The sequence below is a fragment of the Diospyros lotus genome, chromosome 9 (assembly GCF_014633365.1).
Source record: "Diospyros lotus cultivar Yz01 chromosome 9, ASM1463336v1, whole genome shotgun sequence".
NCBI lineage: Eukaryota > Viridiplantae > Streptophyta > Magnoliopsida > Ericales > Ebenaceae > Diospyros > Diospyros lotus.
The window spans coordinates 5,536,173-5,559,114 of NC_068346.1; the positions used below are offsets into that span (position 1 = coordinate 5,536,173).

The 22,942-nt window shown below is 40.3% G+C and overlaps 2 protein-coding genes across 12 annotated transcripts in view; one reads left to right on the forward strand and one right to left on the reverse strand.

The window, feature by feature from the left end:
• The window catches only part of LOC127809432 (uncharacterized protein At4g15970), a 66,633-nt gene that overhangs the window by 14,545 nt on the left and 29,146 nt on the right, over positions 1–22,942 (reverse strand). For 3 of the 5 annotated variants that reach the window (XR_008025110.1, XR_008025107.1, XR_008025108.1), the window contains exon 5: positions 15,168–15,325. The exons of the other annotated variants lie outside the window; for them this stretch is intronic. The gene's annotated coding sequence lies outside the window, so the exon portion shown is untranslated. The remainder of the gene's footprint in view (positions 1–15,167; positions 15,326–22,942) is intronic. 5 annotated transcript variants of the gene reach the window in all.
• LOC127809431 (protein ACCUMULATION AND REPLICATION OF CHLOROPLASTS 3, chloroplastic) overlaps positions 1–22,942 on the forward strand; it is a 53,224-nt gene that overhangs the window by 14,495 nt on the left and 15,787 nt on the right. For 3 of the 7 annotated variants that reach the window (XM_052348201.1, XM_052348202.1, XM_052348200.1), the window contains exons 2-4: positions 957–1,015; positions 15,236–15,300; positions 16,098–16,232. In XM_052348201.1, coding sequence (XP_052204161.1) covers positions 957–1,015; positions 15,236–15,300; positions 16,098–16,232 — 259 coding nt within the window. Of the gene's footprint in view, positions 1–956; positions 1,016–15,235; positions 15,305–16,097; positions 16,233–22,942 lie in introns of all 7 variants that reach the window. The other 4 variants (XM_052348203.1, XM_052348206.1, XM_052348204.1 and 1 more) reach the window with 4 other exon arrangements.

Consider the following 22,942-nt stretch of genomic DNA (forward strand, 5'->3'; position numbering starts at 1 on the left):
ATTAGATTGGATCAAGGAATCCTAGTTAGAATAGATTTTTATCTATTAGTTATTTTTAAATAATCCTTTAGTGATGTATTTTAGATAAGACTTTGATGAATAATATTGATTAATGATATTTTGTTCTAGTAATCAAGATTACCCTCATTTCTTTGGTTTGGGTTCTGCATCAAAATACACTGTATACTTTGTAAAAAAGGTAAAAAAATGAGAAATACTTGAATAGCACATGGCCTAAAGAAAATAGAAGTTCGAGTCCATTTCCTATTTTGTGCCCCTTTCTTGGAGGCTGGTTCAATTTCAGTTGATTGAGTGATGGTTGGTGAGGGCAGACCGTGGTAGTAATAGTAAGGTTGCTCATTTTTGATCGGAAGGTCACAGGTTCAAGTTGTGAAAACAATCTCCTTGTAGAAAAAGTAAGGGGAAAGTTGCATTCAAATATGGTCATTCCTAACCCTCATAGAGCAAGGAGCCCCTTGCTTTGGTGATACCCTTTATTGAGTGGTGGTTGGAGTCTAAGAAGTGATATACCTATTTTTAACACTTTTTGGTGTAGAAATTCTTTTAATTTCTATGAACTTTGTCACTTGATTGTGTTTAGAAGTGATTGAAGTCCAAGAATTTATATTAAAAAATGCAATTCCCTCCATGTTGAGGACAATGCTCTTTTAAGTTTTAAGTATAAAATCAACTAGGTTATGTTATTGCACTGATATGTGATGGTGCCTTCCTTCTTATTCCTTTGACTTTCATTTTTTACGAGATTTTGTTTGTACCTTGCTGCATTTATTGGCATTTGTCTCAGTACATTTTTTTATTAAGGTTTTCAATTTATTTTCATCATTTCATGCTTTATGTTGCTTAATGGCTGTTGTGAGAACTCATTGTGCAACTGCTTATGATAAATTTGAATATATATGAGGTGCCCATCATGCGTATGGTTAACTGTACTGCAGGAATTTTCTCATAGAAGATTCAATGAATGTTCGATTACAACAAAGGTTACCTGGAGAAGGTTAAGTCTTTGTATTTAGCAGCTTTTCTGCTTTCATAGTTTAGCACAATATCAATTATTCTCAATATTGTCACTATTATGCTGTAAACACCTCTCGTGCAAAACATTATTGACAGACACCATAGCTGATTAAATTTTAAATATATTTTATTGATTTATGTTGTATGTCACTAGGTTATATGTAAAAAGAAATGAAGGAAAATTACACTAAGATGTAGGATAACAAGAATACAGATGGTTTTAATAATTAAGCATTGTGATGGAGTCTGAATCCATCGTTAAAGCAACAGGAAACCTAGTGCGTGCCCCAGCTCTCTCCATTAAGTTTTCCGCTTTGACTATCCTTAAATGGTGCTTGACAAGAAATGTATTCTTGAATTGAAATAAATTGGAGCCCTTCATCCCTCCACCTTCTCTTTCAAACATCTTATTTTTTAGATTGTTTATTACTACCATATCTGTCAGCTAACAAGTTCATTGAAGTCATGAAGAACATTCTCATGATAGAGTGACAGTGAATTTATGCTGCTTTGGGGGAAATTTAAGGGATGTTGGTTGTTGGGTCAGTTGGGCTCCTCTTGAAGTTAGGGGCTTATTGGCTGACATGTTCTTTTTATGGGATTCCAGAACACACAGAAAGTTGATATTTCTACATGGTTCTTTTCTTTGTTGTGGAGGATGGGAATGGATCCTAGCCTATAGGGGGTGACCTCATGTAGTTAGATACCCAGTGTTGTTAAAGGCCCAAGGCGCAAAGGGTTTTGGAGCCTGAAGCGCAAGGCGCAAGGCGAGGCGCACTTCTTAATTGAATAATAAGTCATAAAATAGATCCTAATCACATATCAACATTTATGTTATCAAAAAATTCAAGAATTCAACATATATTAAATAAATCACAATATAAACATATTTCATGACATACTTGTAAATTTCAGCAAATTAAATCCCATCATATTTCAACAAATCAGAAAAAAGAATCGACATTTAAACACCACAAATAAAAACAAAATTAGTATTTGACATATATAATTAAAAGACAACAAAATAGTACTAAAAATGTCATTAAACTTAAGCAAAACCCACAAAAAAATGTTAGTTTTAAGACTTTAAGTCAACAGTCAACTTAAAAGAAAAAGTTAAATGATCAATCTTAAACCATTAATAGGTCCTAAATGGCTAAATTTTAATTAGGATTAACTAGATATACATAATAAACTAGAAATTATCCTCATCATCAAGATCAAATGTATCCATATTTTCATCATCAGAACTATCATCTCCAAATTTTTTTCTACGTCATCTCCCTCTCCATATTCTTCTTCCTTGTTCTCCATATTCTTCTTCCTCGTCAAGATCCATTGGAGCATGATGATATTTTTGAGTTTTGTTGATTTTTTAATATTGTATTTTATTATTTTCTTTCTCTTTTAAGTTTTAACAGAAAAATGTTTAAAAAATAAAATATGCTGATTTTTCAGTTGTGCCTGAGGGAGGTGCGCCTGGGGGAGGTGTGCCTGAAGGGCCTAGGCGCGCCTGGTTGGATCTCGCCTCACTTGGGCATGGCAAGACGAGATGACTGCACCTTGAGGGGCCTTGCGCCTAGGCGTGCCTTTAACAACACTGTAGATACCTACATGAAATGATTCGACTATTATGATGAGATGGACTAGTTACAAATTACTTAAAATTAGGACGTCATTAACCATATTAACAAACCAATCATAATTAAAATCTCATGATGAAGATAGTGATAATGGGATTATCTGATCTTCAAATTGAAAAACAGTCAAATTAGCTTTCTAAACTGATAAACCTTTACAAATAAGATGTCCATCAAGAAGAAAAGGATTGGAAAGGGATTCAAAAGAAATTGATCGGAAAATTTAAAGGAAGTTGATTAGAGGAATTCAATAGAAGGAAAGGAAAAGAAGCCCAAAAAACTTGGTAAAAGAACTCAGGAACCTTGAAGAACACTGGAGCTTTCTCAACCTCAAGGTTTGGAGTTGTATAAATAATGGCCCCAAAACATGTTCTTTTCTTTCTTTCAATTCATGGAGGCTCTTGTCACGCACCTAGGGTTTACCTAGGTGTCACAACCCTAGGGGTAAATCCGTAAATGGCCGATAGTAGCCGTTAGTTGGTTAGCTAGGGTTAAGAGGTTAGTTAGTTAGGCTAACTGTACAACAACCCATTTCTTACTGTTATGTTAGTTAGGATGTTAGTTAGGTTGTTGTTATACTAATATAGGCTCTATATAAAGAGACCTGCTATTGTGAGAATGTATTTTGGAAGAATAATAAGCTCTTTCATTTCTCTCATTGTTGTCTCTCTCTCGTTCTCTATTTCTCCCTCTTTCTCATTCTATCTGTTCTCCTTGCATTCATTTCTTCTTCTCGGAATTCTGCTTGAATTCCTTCAATTGTTTAGCCCACAACTTGAGGGCTTGACAAGTGGTATCAGAGCCAATGGTTCTTGGTTGTGGATCCAACTAATTCCAGTTGTGTTTTCGACGATTTCGGCGACAAAATTTAGTAGCGGACCCAAATTGCAGAGGATTCAGTTTGGGATAGAATTGAATGGGTCATTGGAGATAATTCAAGAAGCAGCAAGTTTAGGTGATTCTAAAGCAATTAATTTCATCAAAGTTAGGGGTTTTGGGCCATGGGAGGGTGATTGGGTAAGTGAAGGCAAAGCTTGTCAAGCCCTCAAGTTGTGGGCTGGACAATTGAAGGAATTCAAGTAGAATTCCGAGAAGAAAAAATGAATGTAGGGAGAATAGATAGAATGAGGAAGGGAGAAAGAACATATAGAATGAGAGAGAGGGAGAAATAGAGAATGAGAGGAAGAGAGAGACCAACATGAGAGAAAGGAAAGAGTTTATTATTCTTCCAAGATACATTCCCATAGTAGCAGGTCTCTTTATATAGAGCCTATATTAGTATAACAACAACCTAACTAACGTAACAATAAGGAATGAGCTGTTGTACAGTTAGCCTAACTAACTGATCTCTTAACCCCAACTAACCAACTAACAGCTACCATCGGCCCTTTACGCATTTACCCCTAGGGTTGTGACAATCCCCACCCCTTTAAACAATTCTTGTCCCCAAGAATTGACCCGTTCTTCATCCAATTCCAGCCTTCACAATCTGAATTCTTCTTCGCCTTTTCTTGTTCTTTTCTCTTACTCGCCTTGGCCTCTTTTTCTTCCTCCTTGGCTTTATCTGATGAATGAGAGAAGAAACAACATCCCGTTGTTTAGCAGGTTTTTCAAACTCGTTTGAAGTACCACCTTCATTTCCCTTTACCAAAATCAGCACCAACTCCTCTACCTCTTCAACGGCTATGACATGTCCAACAATATCATCTATTGTGATCTTTTCCTTTCTCGCGTTCACAACAGCTTCTACTTCCTCATCTTCCCTAGAGATCTCCTCAATAGGATTATCTTTTACTTCCTGAATTTCTTGTTCCATTGCTGACAATTCATCCCCTTCTTGCTATAAATTGAGGGTAGCCATAGAATTACCTTTGTTCTGCTGGCTACTCTTAAGAAAACTTTTAAGTGGCGGCCCATGCTTTCTACAAATGGCTTCCAGGGCTAATTTTTGCACCCTCGCCTTCTCCACTGCTTGTTCCATCGTCATAGGACATAACGTATTGACCATAAGTCTCAGTGTAACATTAAGACCATTATTGAAACTTGATACAAAATAAGACTCATTCAATGTTGGATGGGAATGGAGCGCCCGTGCTTTCAATTTCTCAAACTTGACCCAATACTCCATAACTGAATCCTCATGTTTCAGTTTGTTGAACTCCTCATTGTAACTCTCGTCTCCCATATGATTTTTCTTGGTAGACTTAAAAAATTCATCAAACTTACTTGATAAACCTTTTAATTTGCTATCAAAACTATCCCAAGTATGTGCAATTCTTGTATCCATCTTCTCAGCTCAATTTCTTGCAAATCTGCCTCTGACACGACAATCTGTCCTTATTTCAGAATTGCACCTTCAAGATCGCCAGAATCACCCAATCACCGTCCAATTTTTGGGATCACTGAAATTTGCTTGCCCAGCTCCCGTTGAAATCTTCCTTTGATCACCACTGCAATCCTTTCAAGTCCGAGTTGGGAATCTCGATTGGAATAGCAACAATTGAGAATCACCAATTATCGGAATTTGCTTCTAAAATGGCCGAACTTCTCAGCCAAGAAGTATCGGTCTTAAACTTCAATCAAGACCAATTCTTGATCCTTCGCCTTCAACTTTTGACCCTAGCTTTGTCGGAATTTTCTTGGGTGTTATATGCAATTGACAACCCAAGATAAGAAACGCTGCTTTGCCTTCAAGCGACGGACCAGAGTTGTTTGAATTTCCGCCATCGAATTCACTACTGACGGCTTGGTCCTTTCGGTTCTGTCTTCGGATCGTCGTGGCTTCAAGATCGTTGCTTGTCACCTCACAACAGTCGCCTAGGATAATCACACTTCAAATCATCGGAATCGTCTTTTCCCACAATCATAATCCACCTTATTGGTCGTTTGCACTCCCGCAATCATTCTTGTTCATTCAATTTAATCAAGTCGACGGATCCACTTGCCACGTTTGCCTTCTATTCCAAATTTCTTCCAATTTGTTCCTTGTCGTCAATCGTCTCTCCAGTACGCTTTCAATTCTTGAATCAACAGAAAGAAGTGTATGCTCCCTACAATGCCCCACCGACCGCCGTTTATGATACTTAAATCGATGAACCCAATTGTTGACCCCTACGCTCCCAATACCCGAATCGGTGAACCCACCAACTGCCACCTAACCCTTTGTTGTCGACTTCCCGCTCCAATCACACACCTTTGGTCTGACTGTGTCTCTCCATTGACTCACCTAACGGACCCACTTCGTCGGCTGCCAAGAATGCCAGCTCTGATATCACTTGTCAAGCCCTCAAGTTATGGGCTGGACCATTGAAGGAATTCAAGCAGAATTCTGAGAGGAAGAAATGAATGTAGGGAGAACAGATAGAATGAGGAAGGGAGAAAGAAGAGATAGAATGAGGAAGAGGGAGAAATAGAGAATAAGAGGAAGAGAGAGACATACATGAGAGAAAGGAAATAGCTTATTATTCTTTCAAAATACATTCTCACAGTAGCAAGTCTCTTTATATAGAGGCTATATCAGTATAACAACAACCTAACTAATATCCTAACTAACGTAACAATAAGGAATGGGTTGTTGTATAGTTAGCCTAACTAACTAATCTCTTAACCCCAGCTAACCAACTAACGGCTACTATCGACCCTTTACAGACTTACCCCTAGAGTAGAGTCATGACACTAGGGTTTAGAATTGGAATTTGGAAGGAATCAGGGAAGAGAGAATAGAAAGGATGGGAGAAATTAGAAGAATGGAGGGAGAAATTAGAGAGAACAAAGGGAGAAGGAGAATTCGAGAAGGAAGAATTCAGATTTCATTCATCAACTGTAGTCTCTAACTAATCTAGCCTATTTATAGGTTGTTATTCTCTCCTTTCAGTTTGTACATCAGCCTACAATACAACAAAGAAGAATTACATGTATTGAACAATTACTTCTATACTCTTGGGTTGTGACAACCGCTCCTCCTTGAGAGGTTTCTTGTCCCCAAGAAACTATTACAACTGAGCCGCTGTTCTTCATCCAATTCTCGCTGGCTCTTCTTCTTTGTTTTCATCCTCTAGGTCTTCCATATTCAATAGCTGTCTTCTACATTGATGGTCGGGATTGAATTTATCTCCATATTTATGGCACAATCCTAACTTCCTTCTTTGCTCCATAGTAGATGATTTAACTGAATTAGGGCTGGGATAAACCCTAGAATTCAAATTGTCTTGATTTCCTTCCAACTATTAGCTGAACAAAGGCTGAATTTTCATTAAGATAGTGTACTTTTTGAGAATCACTTCCAATGTAGACTTTGTAGCCTTGCCTTCTCAGTAGCTTTCTTAACAGTAGCAGGCTGCATCATTTTTACAATTGGCCTTAATTTATTCTTAAGGCCACTTATAAATTAAGGCCACTTGATTTATTGCTCTGTTAAAGCAGGCTAAGAATTCAGCATTAAAGACTGTAATTCTTCAAATTGGATATGATACTCCATCAATGATCCGTCTTGCTTTAATTTGTTAAATTCTTCAACTATGTCAGTCATTGACTTCTCTCCAAACCGGTCACATAGATCCTCCACGAACTTAGTCCAATTGGCCTCAAATCTCCTCATCTTATTCCAACCTTGATAGCATGAGTCAGTTGTATCATTGAGATAGGTTGTTACAAGGTTAACCTTCTATCCTTCTAGTATATTATAATGCTGGAAAAATCTTTCGCATCTACGAATCCACCATGTTGGTTTTGATTCTTCAAAAACCGGTATCTCCAACCTTGGCATGGGAGTATAATGCGAGGTTTGAGAAGAACCTCTTACCCGGATTGCTGGCTTTAGAGTCAGAAATTCCTCAACCTCTTGCATTCTTGAAACTTGAGGAAGAATTCCATCACCAGGCAAGATTAGATCATAAGTGGATCTTTGTGGAAACTCCAATCCTAAAACTCGAGGGAGAATTCCATCACTAGGTAGGATTGGATCGAAAGTGGATCTTGGGGGAAAATCCACTGATAAACGAAATAGAGGCAATAATGTCGATAGTATGTTGAACATGCTGTCTATTCTCTAGCCAAAATGATCCAATGTTCTCGCAATTTCTTCTCTGCTTTTCTCCAATTCTCTATGCACACTTTCTCGTATGGCAGAGTTCTCTTCCTTGTCGTGACTCACTGCCTCCTAAGTTTGTAGCAGTCCCAATTCCATTGCCTACATCCTTGCTTCTAGCTGCTTCATCTTGGTACCTTCTACCATTCCTTAAGTCGTCTCAAATCTACAGTGAATTACAGTTGCAGCTTCTTGAAAATCGCTTGTGCTCAGCTTCTGAAGATACCTTGCCCTGATCAACTATGTTGTAGCTAACAGAAGTTGCCGGAATCACAGCCAAGAATTGTTGCCTTGCATTGCTGTCACATGACCAGAAGGAATTACTAAGGTGCGGGAAGGAGGTTATGAATGTATCAGGGTATTATTGTAATAAAGGGGAGAAGGTGGTTACCGGTAGCAGGATGTAGAAGAGCTGGCAGTTGGATAGAAGAGTGTAGAACATGTAAATCAAATGTTTGGCACCAATCCACAAAGGATTGATATATAAGCCAATGGTCGTGGCCCTTAGAGTCAGGATTGAATACATTTGATTCAGTTTGCCCTCTCAATCTCTTCTCTTTCTGTGTTCTTCTATTATCTTGCCAATCAAGTGCGATTCCCACTGAGTTGCAGGCGAATTCCCCTTGTCAGAATTGGATTCTAACAATTTGATATTAAAGCAAGTCTTGGGCAATAGGAAGAGACTGGACTGGAAGATGGCGGATGGAACTCAAATGAAGCAGATGGAGGCACAACTCCAACAAGTGACAACAACAATGGCTGATATGCAGGACTACATGGGGTCCCTAGAGAATTTGGTGGAAAGGAGGGTCGAGGGAGCCATGAATTTATGGTGCGAAGAGAGCAAGGCGCATAATGCTAGGCTGGAAGAGCATATGCAAGAGCAGAGTCAAGCTCTTCAGGATTAGATGCAGTAGTTCATCCTGATGCTTTTGAGTCAAACACAAGTAAAAATCTCACCTGAGTTTCCCCATAGGGAGAGATTTGGGCCAATCTTGAATGGCCAAGGAGTGAATTTCAGATTTCAGGGATCTATTGAATTGGAGGAGACAAAACACAGGGGATGGGGGAGAATAGAGGAGGAAGGAGGCCGGGAAATACAACCAAATCTATTCAGATTGGTTTTCCAATGCCTAAGATGGAGATTCCCTTATTTGATAGCCATAACCCAAGGTGGTGGGTGAGGCGATGTGAGAAGATGTTCAGTCTCTACAATGTGGCTGAACAACAGAAGGTGACAGTAGCAATTGCTTACTTGAATGACGCGGGAGACGCATGTACAAAGGGTGGATTGGTGTTTAAGGAGGAGTGCTCTTGGGGGGAATTTGTGGAGTATCTCTGTGAACGATTTGAGGAAAGAGGAATGTTAGATGTAGTCGAGGAATTTAACAAATTGAGGCAGGAGGGACTTGTGTGGGCCTATCAATAGAAGTTTGAAGAGTTGAAGGCCCTTATGTTAATCTCTAACCTCACCTTGACTGAAGGATACTCAGTATCAAGCTTCATTAGTGGCTTGAATGAAGAACTACGCTCCACAGTTAAGATGTTCTAGCCTAAAACAATCAAGGAGGCTGTAGAGTGTGCCAAACTACAGGAGTTAACTGTAGAGGCATTGATGAAGAAGCAGAAGGGAGTAAGGGATGGCAAGTGATGCCCTTACAACAGGGAAACAAGGGATGGAATAGAGGTGGGGGATCAATCGGTCAAGGGAGTAGGGGATTGGCTCTTCTAGCACCCCCACAACCCTTAGTTGGGAAGTTGTTAGAACAGAGGAAGCTGGCAGGCCTCTGTTTCAGATGCGGAGACAAGTATTCTCCAGGGCATATATGCAAACACCAACTGCTATTGCTGGAGGAAACTAAAGAAGAAGTAGAAGTAGAAGAAGGTAACCAAGGTGATGATGGAGAGGAAGAGAAGGTGGAAATTTCCTTGCACGCCCTAAGGGGGGTGACTACCAGTAAGATTATAAAAGTGGAAGGAAGTGCCAAGGAGAACAACTTAATGATACTCATTGACAATAGAAGCACTCATAGCTTACTTGATTAAGGTACAACTAAGAAGTTAAAATGCAATCTAATGGGGACTCACCCTCTATCAGTTATGGTTACTAATGGGCAAAAGGTAATATGCAAGTCAGCATGTGTGGGGTTCTATTGGCAAATGCAGGGAGAAGATTTTGAGGCTAACCTATGACTTCTAAAACTGGGGGGATGTGATATGGTCCTAGGAGTGGACTGGATGAAGGAAGTAAGTCCCATCTGTTTTGATTTTAATAAGATAGAAGTCATTTTTGAAAAAGGAGGAAGGAGAATGACCATTACTAGCAGTGCAAAGGTGGGTACTTGCAAACTAATCACAGGTAAGAGGTTGCAGAAATTGTTTAAGAACAAATGGACATAGGTAGCCTAATTATTCTCTATACATGCTCTAGAGCAGGAGGAAGAAGAATCGGAGTATGGAGGGAAGCTAATGTTGGCTTCTAAGGACTCTACCTCAACCCCTTGGGAGGTAAACCAGCTAGACTCACTTGATTTACTCTTAGCTGAATTTGGAGACTTGTTTGAGGAACCTAAGACTCTATCACCTCAAAGACCTTTAGACCACACTATCAACTTGAACCTAACTCTGAGCCTATTAACCTTCGTTCATACCGATACCCCCCAAAACAGAAGGTTGAAATAGAATGCATGAAAGACATGCTACAAATGTCCATCATTCGACCAAGTATCAACCCCTATGCCTCCCATTTACTCTTAGTTAAAAAGAAAGATGGTAGTTGGTAGTTTTGTGTTGATTAACGCCAACTCAATTCCCTCAACAAATTCCCTATACCTATCATTGAGGACTTATTGGATGAGTTACAAGGAGCCAAAGTTTTCTCTAAACTTAACCTTCGTGCAAGATATCATCAGATACATATGCACCCTAAAGATATCCACAAAACTGCATTTAGAACCCACTAAGGATATTACGAATTCTTGGTAATGCCCTTTGGTTTATCCAATGTTCCCGCAACCTTTCAAGCCCTCATGAACTAGATATTTGAGCCCTACCTACTCCAATTTATTCTAGTATTCTTTGATGATATCCTAGTCCACAACCCCACTTTTTCCAAACACCTAGAGCACTTAAGGACTACTCTACAAGTCCTTAGGTTCAATAAGTTGTTCATCAAGAAGTCTAAATGTGCATTTGCACAAACCCAAGTGGAGTACCTTGGCCATATTATATTAGGGGTAGGAGTGAGCACAAACCCCCCAAAAGTAGCATCCGTGACTACTTGGTTGTGACCTGTGAATGTGAAAGCCCTGAGGGGATTCTTGGGCCTTACAGGGTACTATCAGAGGTTTGTAAAGGACTATGGCATCGTCAGCAATCCCTTAATCGAGTTGTTGAAAAAGGAAGGGTTCCATTGGAGTGAGGAGGCTGAGGAAGCTTTTGAAAGACTAAAAAGGGCAATGTGTGAGGTCCCTACACTAAGCCTTCTGGATTTCAACAAACCTTTTGTGTTGGAGATTGATGCAAGTAACTATGAGATGGGGACAATACTGATGTAGGGGGGTAGACCCCTAGCTTTTATCAGTCAAGCATTGGCCCCTAATTGTGTCTCAGTGTGTATGAGAAGGAACTATTGGCTGTCCTAGTAGCAGTAGAGAAGTGGAGACATTACTTGGAAGGGGGTAAATTCTTCATAAGGACCGACCATGAACGCCTAAAGTTTCTATTGTAGTAGAAACTTCATACACACCTCTATAGGAAAGTGGAGATCGGAAGTTGTTAGGCCGAGCTAATAGAAGGCCGAGTTGTCGAGCTGTCGAGTTGCTGAGCTTGTTATTTGCTGATTTATCCTCCGTGATTTATCTTGATTTATATTGCTATTACATCTTATCTTTCTTAGTTATTTTTTATTAGATTTGTTTGTATTTAAGGTTGTTGTAATCAAATCCTACAAAGTAGGAATCTAATCTCTAAAATCTAGGAGAATTCTTAGGATCTATTGTGTATATATTTGTGGCATTCCCAAGGGAATAAACACAGCGTATTATTCTCCCAAAAAGAGGATTTCTATAGAAAGGTATGTCAAAACTAATGGGACTTGATTATGTTATTCAGTACAAGAAAGGGTATGAGAACAAAGCAGTCGATGCCCTCTCTCGATGTCTGGAACAAGGAACTTCAGCTGCCATGACTTCCCTTACTCCTGATTGGTACCTAGAAGTGACATTGAGCTATGGAAAGGGAGATTGGACCAAGGAACTCATGGAGCAGTTAACCATTGATCCAGCTAATAGGCTTGGCTATACACTAAGGAATGGATTGCTAAGGTTCAAGGAGAGAATGGTGATTAGAGATGGCGAATCACTCCGGAAGAAGGTTCTAGTAGCCCTACATGACTCCCCTGTTAGGGGGCATTCAGGGGTTCATAATACATATGGTAGAATCAAACAATTATTCTATTGGCCAGGATTAAAAAAACAGTGAAGGAATATGTGAAGAGCTTTGACATTTGCAACGGGTGTAAGCATGAAAACATTCACCCTCCGGGTAAGTTGCAACCCTTGCCAATTCTTGATCAGGCTTGGACCAATATCAGCATGGACTTTGTGGAGGGCTTACCAAAGTCAGAAAGAAGGGACTGCAAACTGGCGGTGGTTGATAGACTAACGAAATACGCTAATTTCTTGAGTCTAGCCCTTTACCACTTAAGAAGTGGCTAGGGTGTTTCTAGACCAAGTGGGTAAATTACATTTACTGCCTCAGGTAATTGTTTCAAATAGGGACAATTTTTTCATTAGTCTACTTTGGAAGGAGCTAATGAAGTCCTTAGGAACCCAACTACAAGTCTTCTTCTTACCACCCTGAAACGGAGCAGACTGAAAGGATCAACCAATGCTTGGAGACTTATCTAAGGTGTGTGTGCTTAGTGCATCCCACCGGGTACAAATAGCTGCCTTTGGTGCAGTGGTGGTACAACACCAACCACCATACCGCCTTGAAAATGACCCCTTTTGAGCCACTCTTTGGTTATAAGCCGCCTTTGTTACCAATTGGTGGAAGCTATAACCTAGTAGCCACAGTAGACAACTACTTGGCTCAGAGACAGCAGGTGGTACAAACCTTAAAGAAGGAGTTGGCTAGTGCACAGAATCGGATGAAACAGTATGCGGATAAGAAAAGGAGTGAGTGGTCTTTCTTAGTGGGGGACAAGGTGTATTTTTGAGGTTGAGGCAAGTCCATGTAGTAACTAAGCTTAGCCCAAAATTTTATGGTCCCTATAAGGTGATAGCTTAGGTGGGCAAGGCTGCTTACAGACTACATCTACCAAAAGGTTCCATCCACCCTGTATTTCATGTGTCCCTCCTTAAGCCTTATCCAGGCAATAACCTTGTAAGTCCTACTCTACCACTAGCAGCTCAAGAAGTTCAACAAGTGGTTAAACCTATAGCCATTGTGGGAAAAAGAGTCATCTACAAGTATAAAGTACCAATCACACAAGTGCTAGTGCGTTGATCTGACCTCCACCCAGAAAACAACACATGGGAGTATCTCATTGATCTCTTAAAGCAGTTTCCCTAGGAAGCTGGACTACTCTGAACCTTCTTCAGGACAAGTAAGGTTTTAAGCCGGGGGGAATTGTCACGTGACCAAAAGGAATTACTAAGGCGCAGGAAGGAGGCTATGAATGTATCGAGGTATTATTGTAATAAAGGGGAGAAGGTGGTTACGGGTAGAAGAGTTGGCAGTTAGATAGAAGAGAGTAGAACATGTAATTCAAATGTTTGGCACCAATCTGCAAAGGATTGGTATATAAGCCATTGGTTGGGGCCCTTAGAGGCAAGATTGAATACATTTGATTTAGTTTTTCCTCTCTCTTCTCTTTCTGTGTTCTTCTATTATCTCGCTGATCAAGTGCAATTCCCCTTGAATTGCAGGTGTATTCCCCTTGTCAGAATCAGATTCTAACAATTGCTTACAACTTTGAACCTTGATTAGCTACTAGGAATTTATGGAATCCCAGTGGAGAATCAACCAGCTCTGATACCAAATGTCACGCACCTAGGGTTTACAAGAATTGGAATCTGGAAGGAATCAGGGAAGAGAGAATAGAAAGGAAGCGAGAAATTAGAAGAATGGAGGGAGAAATCAGAGAGAACAGAGGGGAGAGAGAGAGAATTCGAGAATGAAGAATTCAGATTTCATTCATCAACTGCATTCTCTAACTAATCCACAACCTATTTATAGGTTGTTCTCTCGTTTCAGTTAGTAATAAACTGAAAGGTATAATACTACAATAGCTTATAGTAGAACAAAGAATAATTACATGTATTAAACAATTACTTCTATACCCTTGGGTCGTGACAGCTCTAAGCCTCTATAATTATTTGTAATTCATGGAGGCAACATCTACAATCAATAATAATTTTGTTTTTTATCTCATTTCCAGTGTTCTAAAATGCACTTGGCGCTAGTTGGGCGCTAGGCTGGGGTCTAGAAAAATTATTTAAATAAAATTTATATTATCTCAAATGCACGTACTGTTAGAAATAAAATATTTTAAAAGGCATATTTTATGTCTAATTATTTACACGTAGCCAAAGAAGACTTCAAAGCTTATCCAATATCCCAGATTTAATGTTTGCTTGGAGTCCGAATGAGAGAGAGAGAGAGAGAGAGCCAGTGACATGAAAGGAAGAGCAGCGAGCAACGCATGAGAGCCCCAATTTTCTCCTTCTTCCAGTTTGTCCGTTGGTCTAGCAAAATCGTTCTATATATATTAATAGGTGTGAAGCTGAGATAAGCTGCCAAGAAGAAGATGATGGAGAAAGAGGCTGCTTCCACAGCACACTCTCATGCCTTATCCACGTTTGTTCGGATTGGACCGAGTCCTCCTTTGGTCGTATGCCTTTTCCACGCTTGTTCAGATTGGACCGAGTCCTCCTTTGGTGGTTGAAGTCTTTGTCACTTGCAGCATCATCATCTACTACTTTTGAGTGAAGAAGCTGGGTTTTCTCCTCTAAAATTAGGCAACCCAGGTGGGCTAGGCACTGCCTGGGCTACCTAGGCGCCGATTGGGCCCGATTAATTGAGCCCAGCACATAGGATGCTGATTTGCATGTATTCACGGTGGCCAGAGGCTGCCTAACGCCTCGGCGGCCGCCTAGGCCACGTTTTAGAACCTGCTCATTTTTGTCAGTCTTTTTATGTTTCATTAGTTGCTTTTGTTCTTCAAAAATAGTTACTGGCCTACTGTACGGATTGGAGACGAGACGACATTAAATAAAGAAGAACATTGTTAAATGTTTACATGGGTTTCTGTTGATCAAAGATTTGAAATTTGTGTGAACAAATGTTTTGATTTCACAACTTGCAAAGGTGTATTCATTTTCACGGGTTTTGTCCTGTACCTGATAAACTTCTTGGCCTCCTTTACTGAATTTTGTTTTGAATACTTCTCTTATTTTGATGTTTGCAGATGCCACCCCAAGAGTTGTGGAAGCTCCTTCAGTCTTGCAGTCCTCTTCCAAAGCAGTTATACTTGTTTGTACATTTCTCACCTCTTATTCTGGCAATTAGTAGATTGTCATATAAATGTATAGAAGATCAGTACACTCAGAACATGATATACAAGCATGGCATAATTGGATACTCCAACTAGCAAGGAATATAAAAAAATAATTAAAATACTTTGGTGTAGATATTTACCTGAAAATCAATAAATTGGATTTTGATGAAAATCAATGTAGAGATTTAATGGGTCAATCATGTCACTCATTGTGGAAGAGAGCTTGTTGATTATTAAGGAGATTAGGGGAACTCATGATAGCAAGAGGCATGTTACTTCTTTTCCCTGTCTGGCACTGATCCACTTGGGGAAAACTAAATGGACAGTTTAAAAAATACTTTTTTCCCATTTTTAGATAGCTTATATCATTTTTATGAAGATGGCTTTTGATTTCGTCAATTCTTGTGATACTAAGTTCCTAATTGCTGTTTTCGGTCAACACAGAAATTATCCTTTTCATATTTGGCACTTTTCCCCAGTCCTTTTCGGGTCCCTTGTTGTCTGTGTCTCTTAATGTCTGTTCTCTCCCAAGACCTTGATGTAATGGTTTAACGAAATATAATCTGAAGCACTGTTATTTTACTGGCTTCAGTATTTGTTGGATGTTTTTTTCTCATAAGTAGGATGTAGACTTGAAAGTTCATCATGCTGGAAAAAAGAAATATCAAAGAAGACACTGTTTCATTTTTGTTCTCTTTACAAATTTGATGGCATTTAATGTGTATGCGTATATACATATGCGTGATTCATTTTGTCTTTCTGTTTTGTTAAGGTGATTACTGCAGCTTATGGTTCTGACTATATCAGACTGGTTGATATTCTTAAGAAAGTAAAATCTACTCATAGATTGATTGTTGGTATTGTTCTCAAGCCCTTCAGCTTTGAAGGACGAAGGCGCCAAGATGAGGTAGGGTTTGCATGTGAACTGATTTCTCATGGTTTGCCATGTATAAATCAAGAAAGGAAAGCATGTAACAGGAATTCTGCTAACTTCACTTTTATTTTGTCTAAAATCTTTTTATGAACATATTTAGAGGAGGGCGACAACATCTTATCATGATGTCAAAGCCATGAATTTGGCTTGCATTATTTTATGTTCTACTATTTACACTCAACTTTGTAAATGGGTTTTAGGTTTTACACTCAATGCTATTACCAATCTCCTTTCCTTTATTCTATCTTTTAGGTCACATTTGGTTGGACGGAATGGTTTTGAAGGGAATGGGAACTAAATTGGATGGTTATTCTATTTCATCATCATGTTTGGTACGGACAAGAATGTAATGACCATTCCATTCCATTGGCAAGTTTAGTACACCTTGATTTTGATAAATTGGAATGGTAAAAATAATTAGTGACAGGAATACATTATAAAAATTGAAAAGTTTTATAAACATGTTATTTAATTCAAAACATGATATAACTATCGAATACATCTTATAAATAATATTTATTTTCATTTTCAGATAAAAATACTAAATAAAAATAAATTTTTATTCAATTAAAAACAATTGTTTAATGGTGGAGGAGAGGGGTGGTTTGATAGAGCCCTTGTTAGTCACACATACCAGCGACGTAAAAGGGGAGGAGAAGCAGGGGTAGTCAAGGAAATAAACACATGGGCAGAAGAGTCACATTCAGTTGGGTGGATTAACAAACTCACGTGATTGCAACAGACTAAGGAATACATGTAAAAGGTAGGGAAAAAGAGAGAGAGGTAGCTAGAGAATTCGGAAAAGGTTTTGGGAGAGAAGGCCCTCTTAAATAGGCCATTAATTGTTTCTTTTTGTTCGTGCATAGCTTTGTAATCAAAGACTTCTATAGCTTTGATTTGGAGATCCTATCATTTTGGTATCAAAGCATTAATCCATGGGGGTGACCATATCTGAAAGAGTGGGTGAGCTGGAGGGAAGATTGGAAAATTACCATCAACAGATGGAAGGGCGCATGGAGGGTCTATAGGAGGGATTGGAATTGATGAAAATGGAATTCCAGAGGGTGCAAAATATAGAGAAGAACATGGTGATGATGCTAAACCAGTTCAATCTCTTGATGGAAAAATGGGAAGAGCAGGAAAAAGAGAGAAAGGGAAAGTGCGATGGGGAATACAAACCTCTGGATTCCTCCTTATCAACTGAGTTGTCGCCGGATACAAGAGGGAGGAGTGGCGAAGTAGGTGTCATGTTCTTAGGAGCAATGGAAGGACAATATTATAATAAGGAATATAATAGTTGTTAGGTTCATGATTGTAATATCCGGGAATGATTTGAGATTATAAATAATATTTGATGAAGGGTACAAGTGGAATTTTTGGAAAAATGAGGCTATAGGATATACTAACGCAGCTTTAGGCAATTGAATCAGTCAAAGGGAGTACCTCAGACCCTAGATAGCCAAGGAAAATGGTATAGTATTAACGAGTGATTTAAGTTATGATTTTTGGTGATGAAAGAAATTGGATCAGGAACAGTTTTCGGTACAACTGTCGATCGGGCTGAGAAAACCGAATCGACGTAGGGATCATCCGAAAAATCAACAGAGTGTCTTGATGACCAATATTTTATGTATAGAACAACCCTTAAGTGATTTCGGGTTAAAATAAATGGATTTAGGGTCAAAACGATCAATCGAGCCTAAGTGCAATTTTCTAAATTTGCCTGAAGGAGGTCAAAATGGTAATTTTTCAGGAATTTTGAGGATCAAATGAGAAGTACTAATCTTGTGGGTCTTAGTGATATAGTTGGATAGGTCAGGGGTATCATGGAAAGGGCAGAAAAGTCATTTGAAGAAAATAGGGGGCTAAAGTGCAATTAAGCAAAACTTCAAAGTGTGAACGCAATGGAATTTCGGCCGCCGCACGTGAAGGTTGAATCCGGCGATGGGATGGCCGAGGGTGGCTTGGGGGAGGTGCTATCCGGCGATAGGAGGCTTGGGGACCAAGCTTTGGCCGTTGATTGGCCGTGAGGTGATCGATTTTTGGGTATAAATAGAGGCCGAGAGTTTCGAGTTTTGAAGCACAAATCGATCGCGATTTTGGATGTTTTTGAGAGTGATTAAAGGGCTTTTGATCCTTGCATCAAGGAGAAGAGATTGGGAGCATTTTGAAGTATTTTGGAGTACGTTTGAAGGCCGTTTGAAGCTCGGCCGAGAGTTGGAGGCGGACCGCTACAGCCAACCTGCAACTCGCCTTTCGAGGCGTTTTCCGGTGGCCTTTCGGCCTGAAACTGGTGGCATCGTGATCGACTGGATGTGGGCTTCAAGGGGGTACCACTTTCGTGGTCATCGGAGCAACTGTCGGCGGTCAGTTCAACGAAGAAGACGGTGGCGCGTGGCTTCACACGCCAGCCTTCACTTTAACACACGCGTCGAGCGCGTGAGCAGGGGCTTTTTGGTAATTTTAATTCCAGAATTTTTCTTTAATTATTTTAGAATTTATTGTGTTGAAATATTTTGGAAATGGTTGAGGAAATAATTATTTTGGAATTTTTGATGTGAAAAATGGGAGAAAATAGAGGAAATTATAGAAAAATTGAGGAAAATGGATTTTGATGCTTCCTTAATTAAATGTGGTGTTTAGGGAATATTGTGGGTCGAGGTTAAGTGTAAATTCAAGTGCTTGTGATTTGGCACGCAAATCGAGGTTGTGCACGAGGATCGAGGCGATCCGAATACATCGAGGTGAGTAGTTTACCCTAAAATTTGGTATTTGTGTTATCTAAATGTGTTGTGGATTTCATGCAAAATGGTTTTGTGCATTGAAACGGTAACCGGTGACAGTTAGTTTTTATGAAGGAGGTTCATCCCTAAACGTTTTGAACTTGTGCATTGCATTTTATAAAATGTTGTTTATATGATGCTTTGAATTGTGAAACTTGGCATTGTCTTGCGTTTTTGTGAGTTCGTATAGAATGTCAGCCTAAGATGTTGTCTGGATAGTGTAGCCATAATTCTCCAAGGGTGTGACGGAATAATAGGGGTATTTGATGTTAGTGTGCATGTCAGGATAGTCACCTTGATTTCCGTGCTAGACTGTTTGGTCAGGGAAGTTGTACTAGGACGACTAAGTGGTCCATACTGTATTGTTCATGTGGGATGTCAGCCTAGGATGTTGTCTGGATAGTGTAGCCGTAATTCTCCAAGGGCGTGACAGAATAATAGAGGTATTTGATGATGGTGTGCATGTCTGGATAGCTGCCTTGGTTTCCGTGTCAGGCCGTTTGACCAGCGAAGTTGCACTAGGATAACTAGGTGGTCCATGTGAAATTTTGGAGTTGGGATTGTATGGTGGTTCCCGGATGCTTGGAGTGAAAGCGCGATCTGGAGAGATGCGTTGGCTTGCCTCTCTTAAGCTAGAATCGCATCGTGTCGTCGAGTCGGTATGATGGCATAGCTTTTAGGGAGATTACTCTTTTCCCGTGGTAGGGTTAAGCGTTTGGGGTTCTCTTAAGCTTACCGGGTGTTTTGGTTTATTTCATGTTTTGCATTCATTCATGAAAAATGTGTTTTGAACTCTCACTTAGATGATACATCATCTAATTTGGATTATGTTCCTATAATATTCAAATGTTCCAGGTGAAGGCAACGGTGCGAAGGGAAAAGGAATTGCCGAGGAGTGACGGCGATTAGAATATGTTTTATATTATGTCCTTTCAGTTATGTTGTTTATTTTGAGAACGTCATGTAAACGTTGGTTGACTTTATAATATAAATAAAGTGGTTCCGGTTATGATCTGTTAAGGTTTCGATTTAACTTCCGCATTGAGTTGATGAACTTGTCTTAGTTTATTGATGATTCATAGTTGATATACTTTGAAGGTGTAACGGGATCTTCGGGGAACGGTTATTGTGATGGGTTTTTATTTGGAAAAAAATTTATATCCTCGGAATTTTACGTTACGTAACGCCCTCTTGAGAAGTGGGGTGTTACAATGATAGTAGGCAGTGGAGTTGATGAAATCTGGAGATAGGAGACACGCGGTAGGCGCTTAGAAATGTCGATTTTCGAGGGTGATGATCCGGATGGATAGTTTTTTAGGGCTGAGTGATACTTTGTTGTAAACCAATTGATGGAGATTGAGAAATTGGAGTCTGCAGCTCTATGTTTTGAAGGAGGAGCTCTTTCGTGGTTCCAGTGGGAACAAAGGAGGCAGAGAGTGAGAAGCTGGGAGGAGCTAAAGGCGCTATTGAGGAATCAGTTTCAGTCTACGCAAGAAGGCTCCGTTTAGGAGAGATTTCTAGCTCTTCAGCAATGGGGATCCGTCAAGGACTGCTGGCTTTGCTTCGAGATGTTAGCATCACTGATTGATGATATGCTCGAAGCTATATTAGGGGGGCATTTCTGTTTCGTTAATGGGCTCAAACCAGGGATACAGGATGAAATCAAAGTGATAAGGCCTGCTAGTCTGGAGAATATCTTGGATATGGCCCCGAGGATTGAGGATAAGAATCAAGTGCTCCAAGGAAACCGTTTTGGTTGCAACCCAAATAAGGTGACGACACCCTCAACCCTGACCCCTAATATACAGTGAATTCCCTTGTCTCCACCTTCGAATCATCCCAAAACTACAGCAGTTAGCCAAACTAACCCCTCAAGGTCGCTTGCCACCAGAAAATGGAACACCCCACCCTTCAAACGATTGAGTGAAAGTGAGCTGCAAGCAAAGCGTGCGAAGGGATTATGTTTTCGCTGCGATGAGAAGGTACTCTATTGGGCATAAATGTAAGAACAAGGAGTTGCAAGTGATGGTCATATATGAAGAAGAGAAGGAAGAAGAGGGAATGATGGGAGAGGAGGAGACAGTGAAGAAGTCAGACAAACTGGAGGACATGATTAAGGAGGGTGAAATGGTGGAATTGTCGTTGAACTCCGTGGTAGGCCTAACCCCACCATAGATGATGAAGGTAGAAGGGAAAATTGGAGGGCTGAACATGGTAGTCTTAATTGATAGTGGAGCCTCCCACAATTTTATAGAGGCCAATTTGGTGTAAAAATTGGGGTTGTCACGAACGCAAATTCGTGGCTATGGCGTGATCATGGGTTTGGGTATGGCAGTTCAGGGAGCAGGAATATGTAAGGGGGTGACTTTGAAGTTGCAAAATGTGGAAATAGCTGTGGATTTCTTGCCGTTAGAATTGGGGAGATCAGATGTTATTCTTGGAATGAAATGGTTAGCCACCCTTGGGTTGACACAGGTGGATTGGGAATCGTTGGTTATGAAATTTCAAGTGGGGGACATTGCTATTACTTTGCAAGGTGATCCTAGTCTCAGCAAGACATTGGTATCCTTAAAGTCGATGATGAAGGCGTTTCATGAAAATGGAGAGGGTGTGCTCTTGGAGTTGGGAAGTCTGTTTGTTGACCTCATGGTACTAAAGGTGGAAGTACCTAATGGGTTACGAGAAGTGTTGGCAGAATTTCGGGAGGTTTTCGAGGAGCCATGTGGACTTCCTCCTCTCCGGAGGCGTGACCACAGTATCACACTATATCCTGGGACTACTTCGATAAGTGTGAGACCTTATCGTTACCCCCATATTCAGAAAAATGAGATAGAAAGATTGGTTCGGGAGATGTTCACAGTGGAGAAAAGGATTGGGAAGGTGGCTTACAAGCTATCTCTACCACTCTCTTGTGCAATCCATCCTGTATTTCATGTCTCCCAACTCCGAAAGGCAGAAAGAGCATTGCAAGAGGCTACTAAAATTCCCGACCAGTTAACTGCAGAGCTGGAGATGGTGGTAGAACTAGAATTCGTACTAGGGGTAAGGCTTGTCACGGGAAAGAACTTGAGGGACATTGATATCCTTATCCAATGGAAGGGAGTGGGAGCTATACAATCAGATACTGCATCAATTTCCTAAGTTCCACCTTGAGGACAAGGTGAATCTCATGGGCGGAGTAATGATAGAGCCCCTATTAGTCACACATACCAATGACGTAAAAGGGGAGGAGAAGCAGGGGCAATCAAGGAAATAAACACATGGGCAAAAGAGTCACATTCAGTTGGGGAGATTAACAAACTCACGTGTTTGCAACAGACTAAGGAAGGCCATTAATTGTTTCTTTTTGTTCGTTCATAGCTTTGTAGTTAGAGACTTTTATAGTTTTGATTTAGAGATCCTATCATGGTTTTTGGCTAGATTTGTTGGGGAGGAGACGAGAAGTCGCAGTGGCTTCTGGTGATCTACTACAGTGAAAGAGAGGGGAGGGAGGATTCGTGGTGGTGTCGACAGCGGAGGAAGGGGTGATTCTTGGTGGTGTTGACAGCGGAGGAAGGGGTGATTCGTGGTGGTTTTGGGAGGAGATGGATGCTCCTAGTGGTCGGTGGAGCAAGAGACAGGGGTGGGTGATGATGGTTTTCAGCCAGATCTATTGGGGAGGAGACAAAAGGTCGTGGTGGTTTCTGGTGATCTATGATGGCAGAAGAGAGTGGGGTTGGTCATGGTGGTTCGTGGTGGTTTTGGGCCATATTTGGTTTGGAGGAAATGGATGGTCTTGGTGGCCGGTGGAGCAAGAGACGGGGGTGGGCGACAATGGTTTTCAGCCAGATCTATTGGGGAGGAGACAAAAGGTCATGTTGGTTTCCAGTGATCTATGATGGCGGAAGAGAGTGGGGTTGG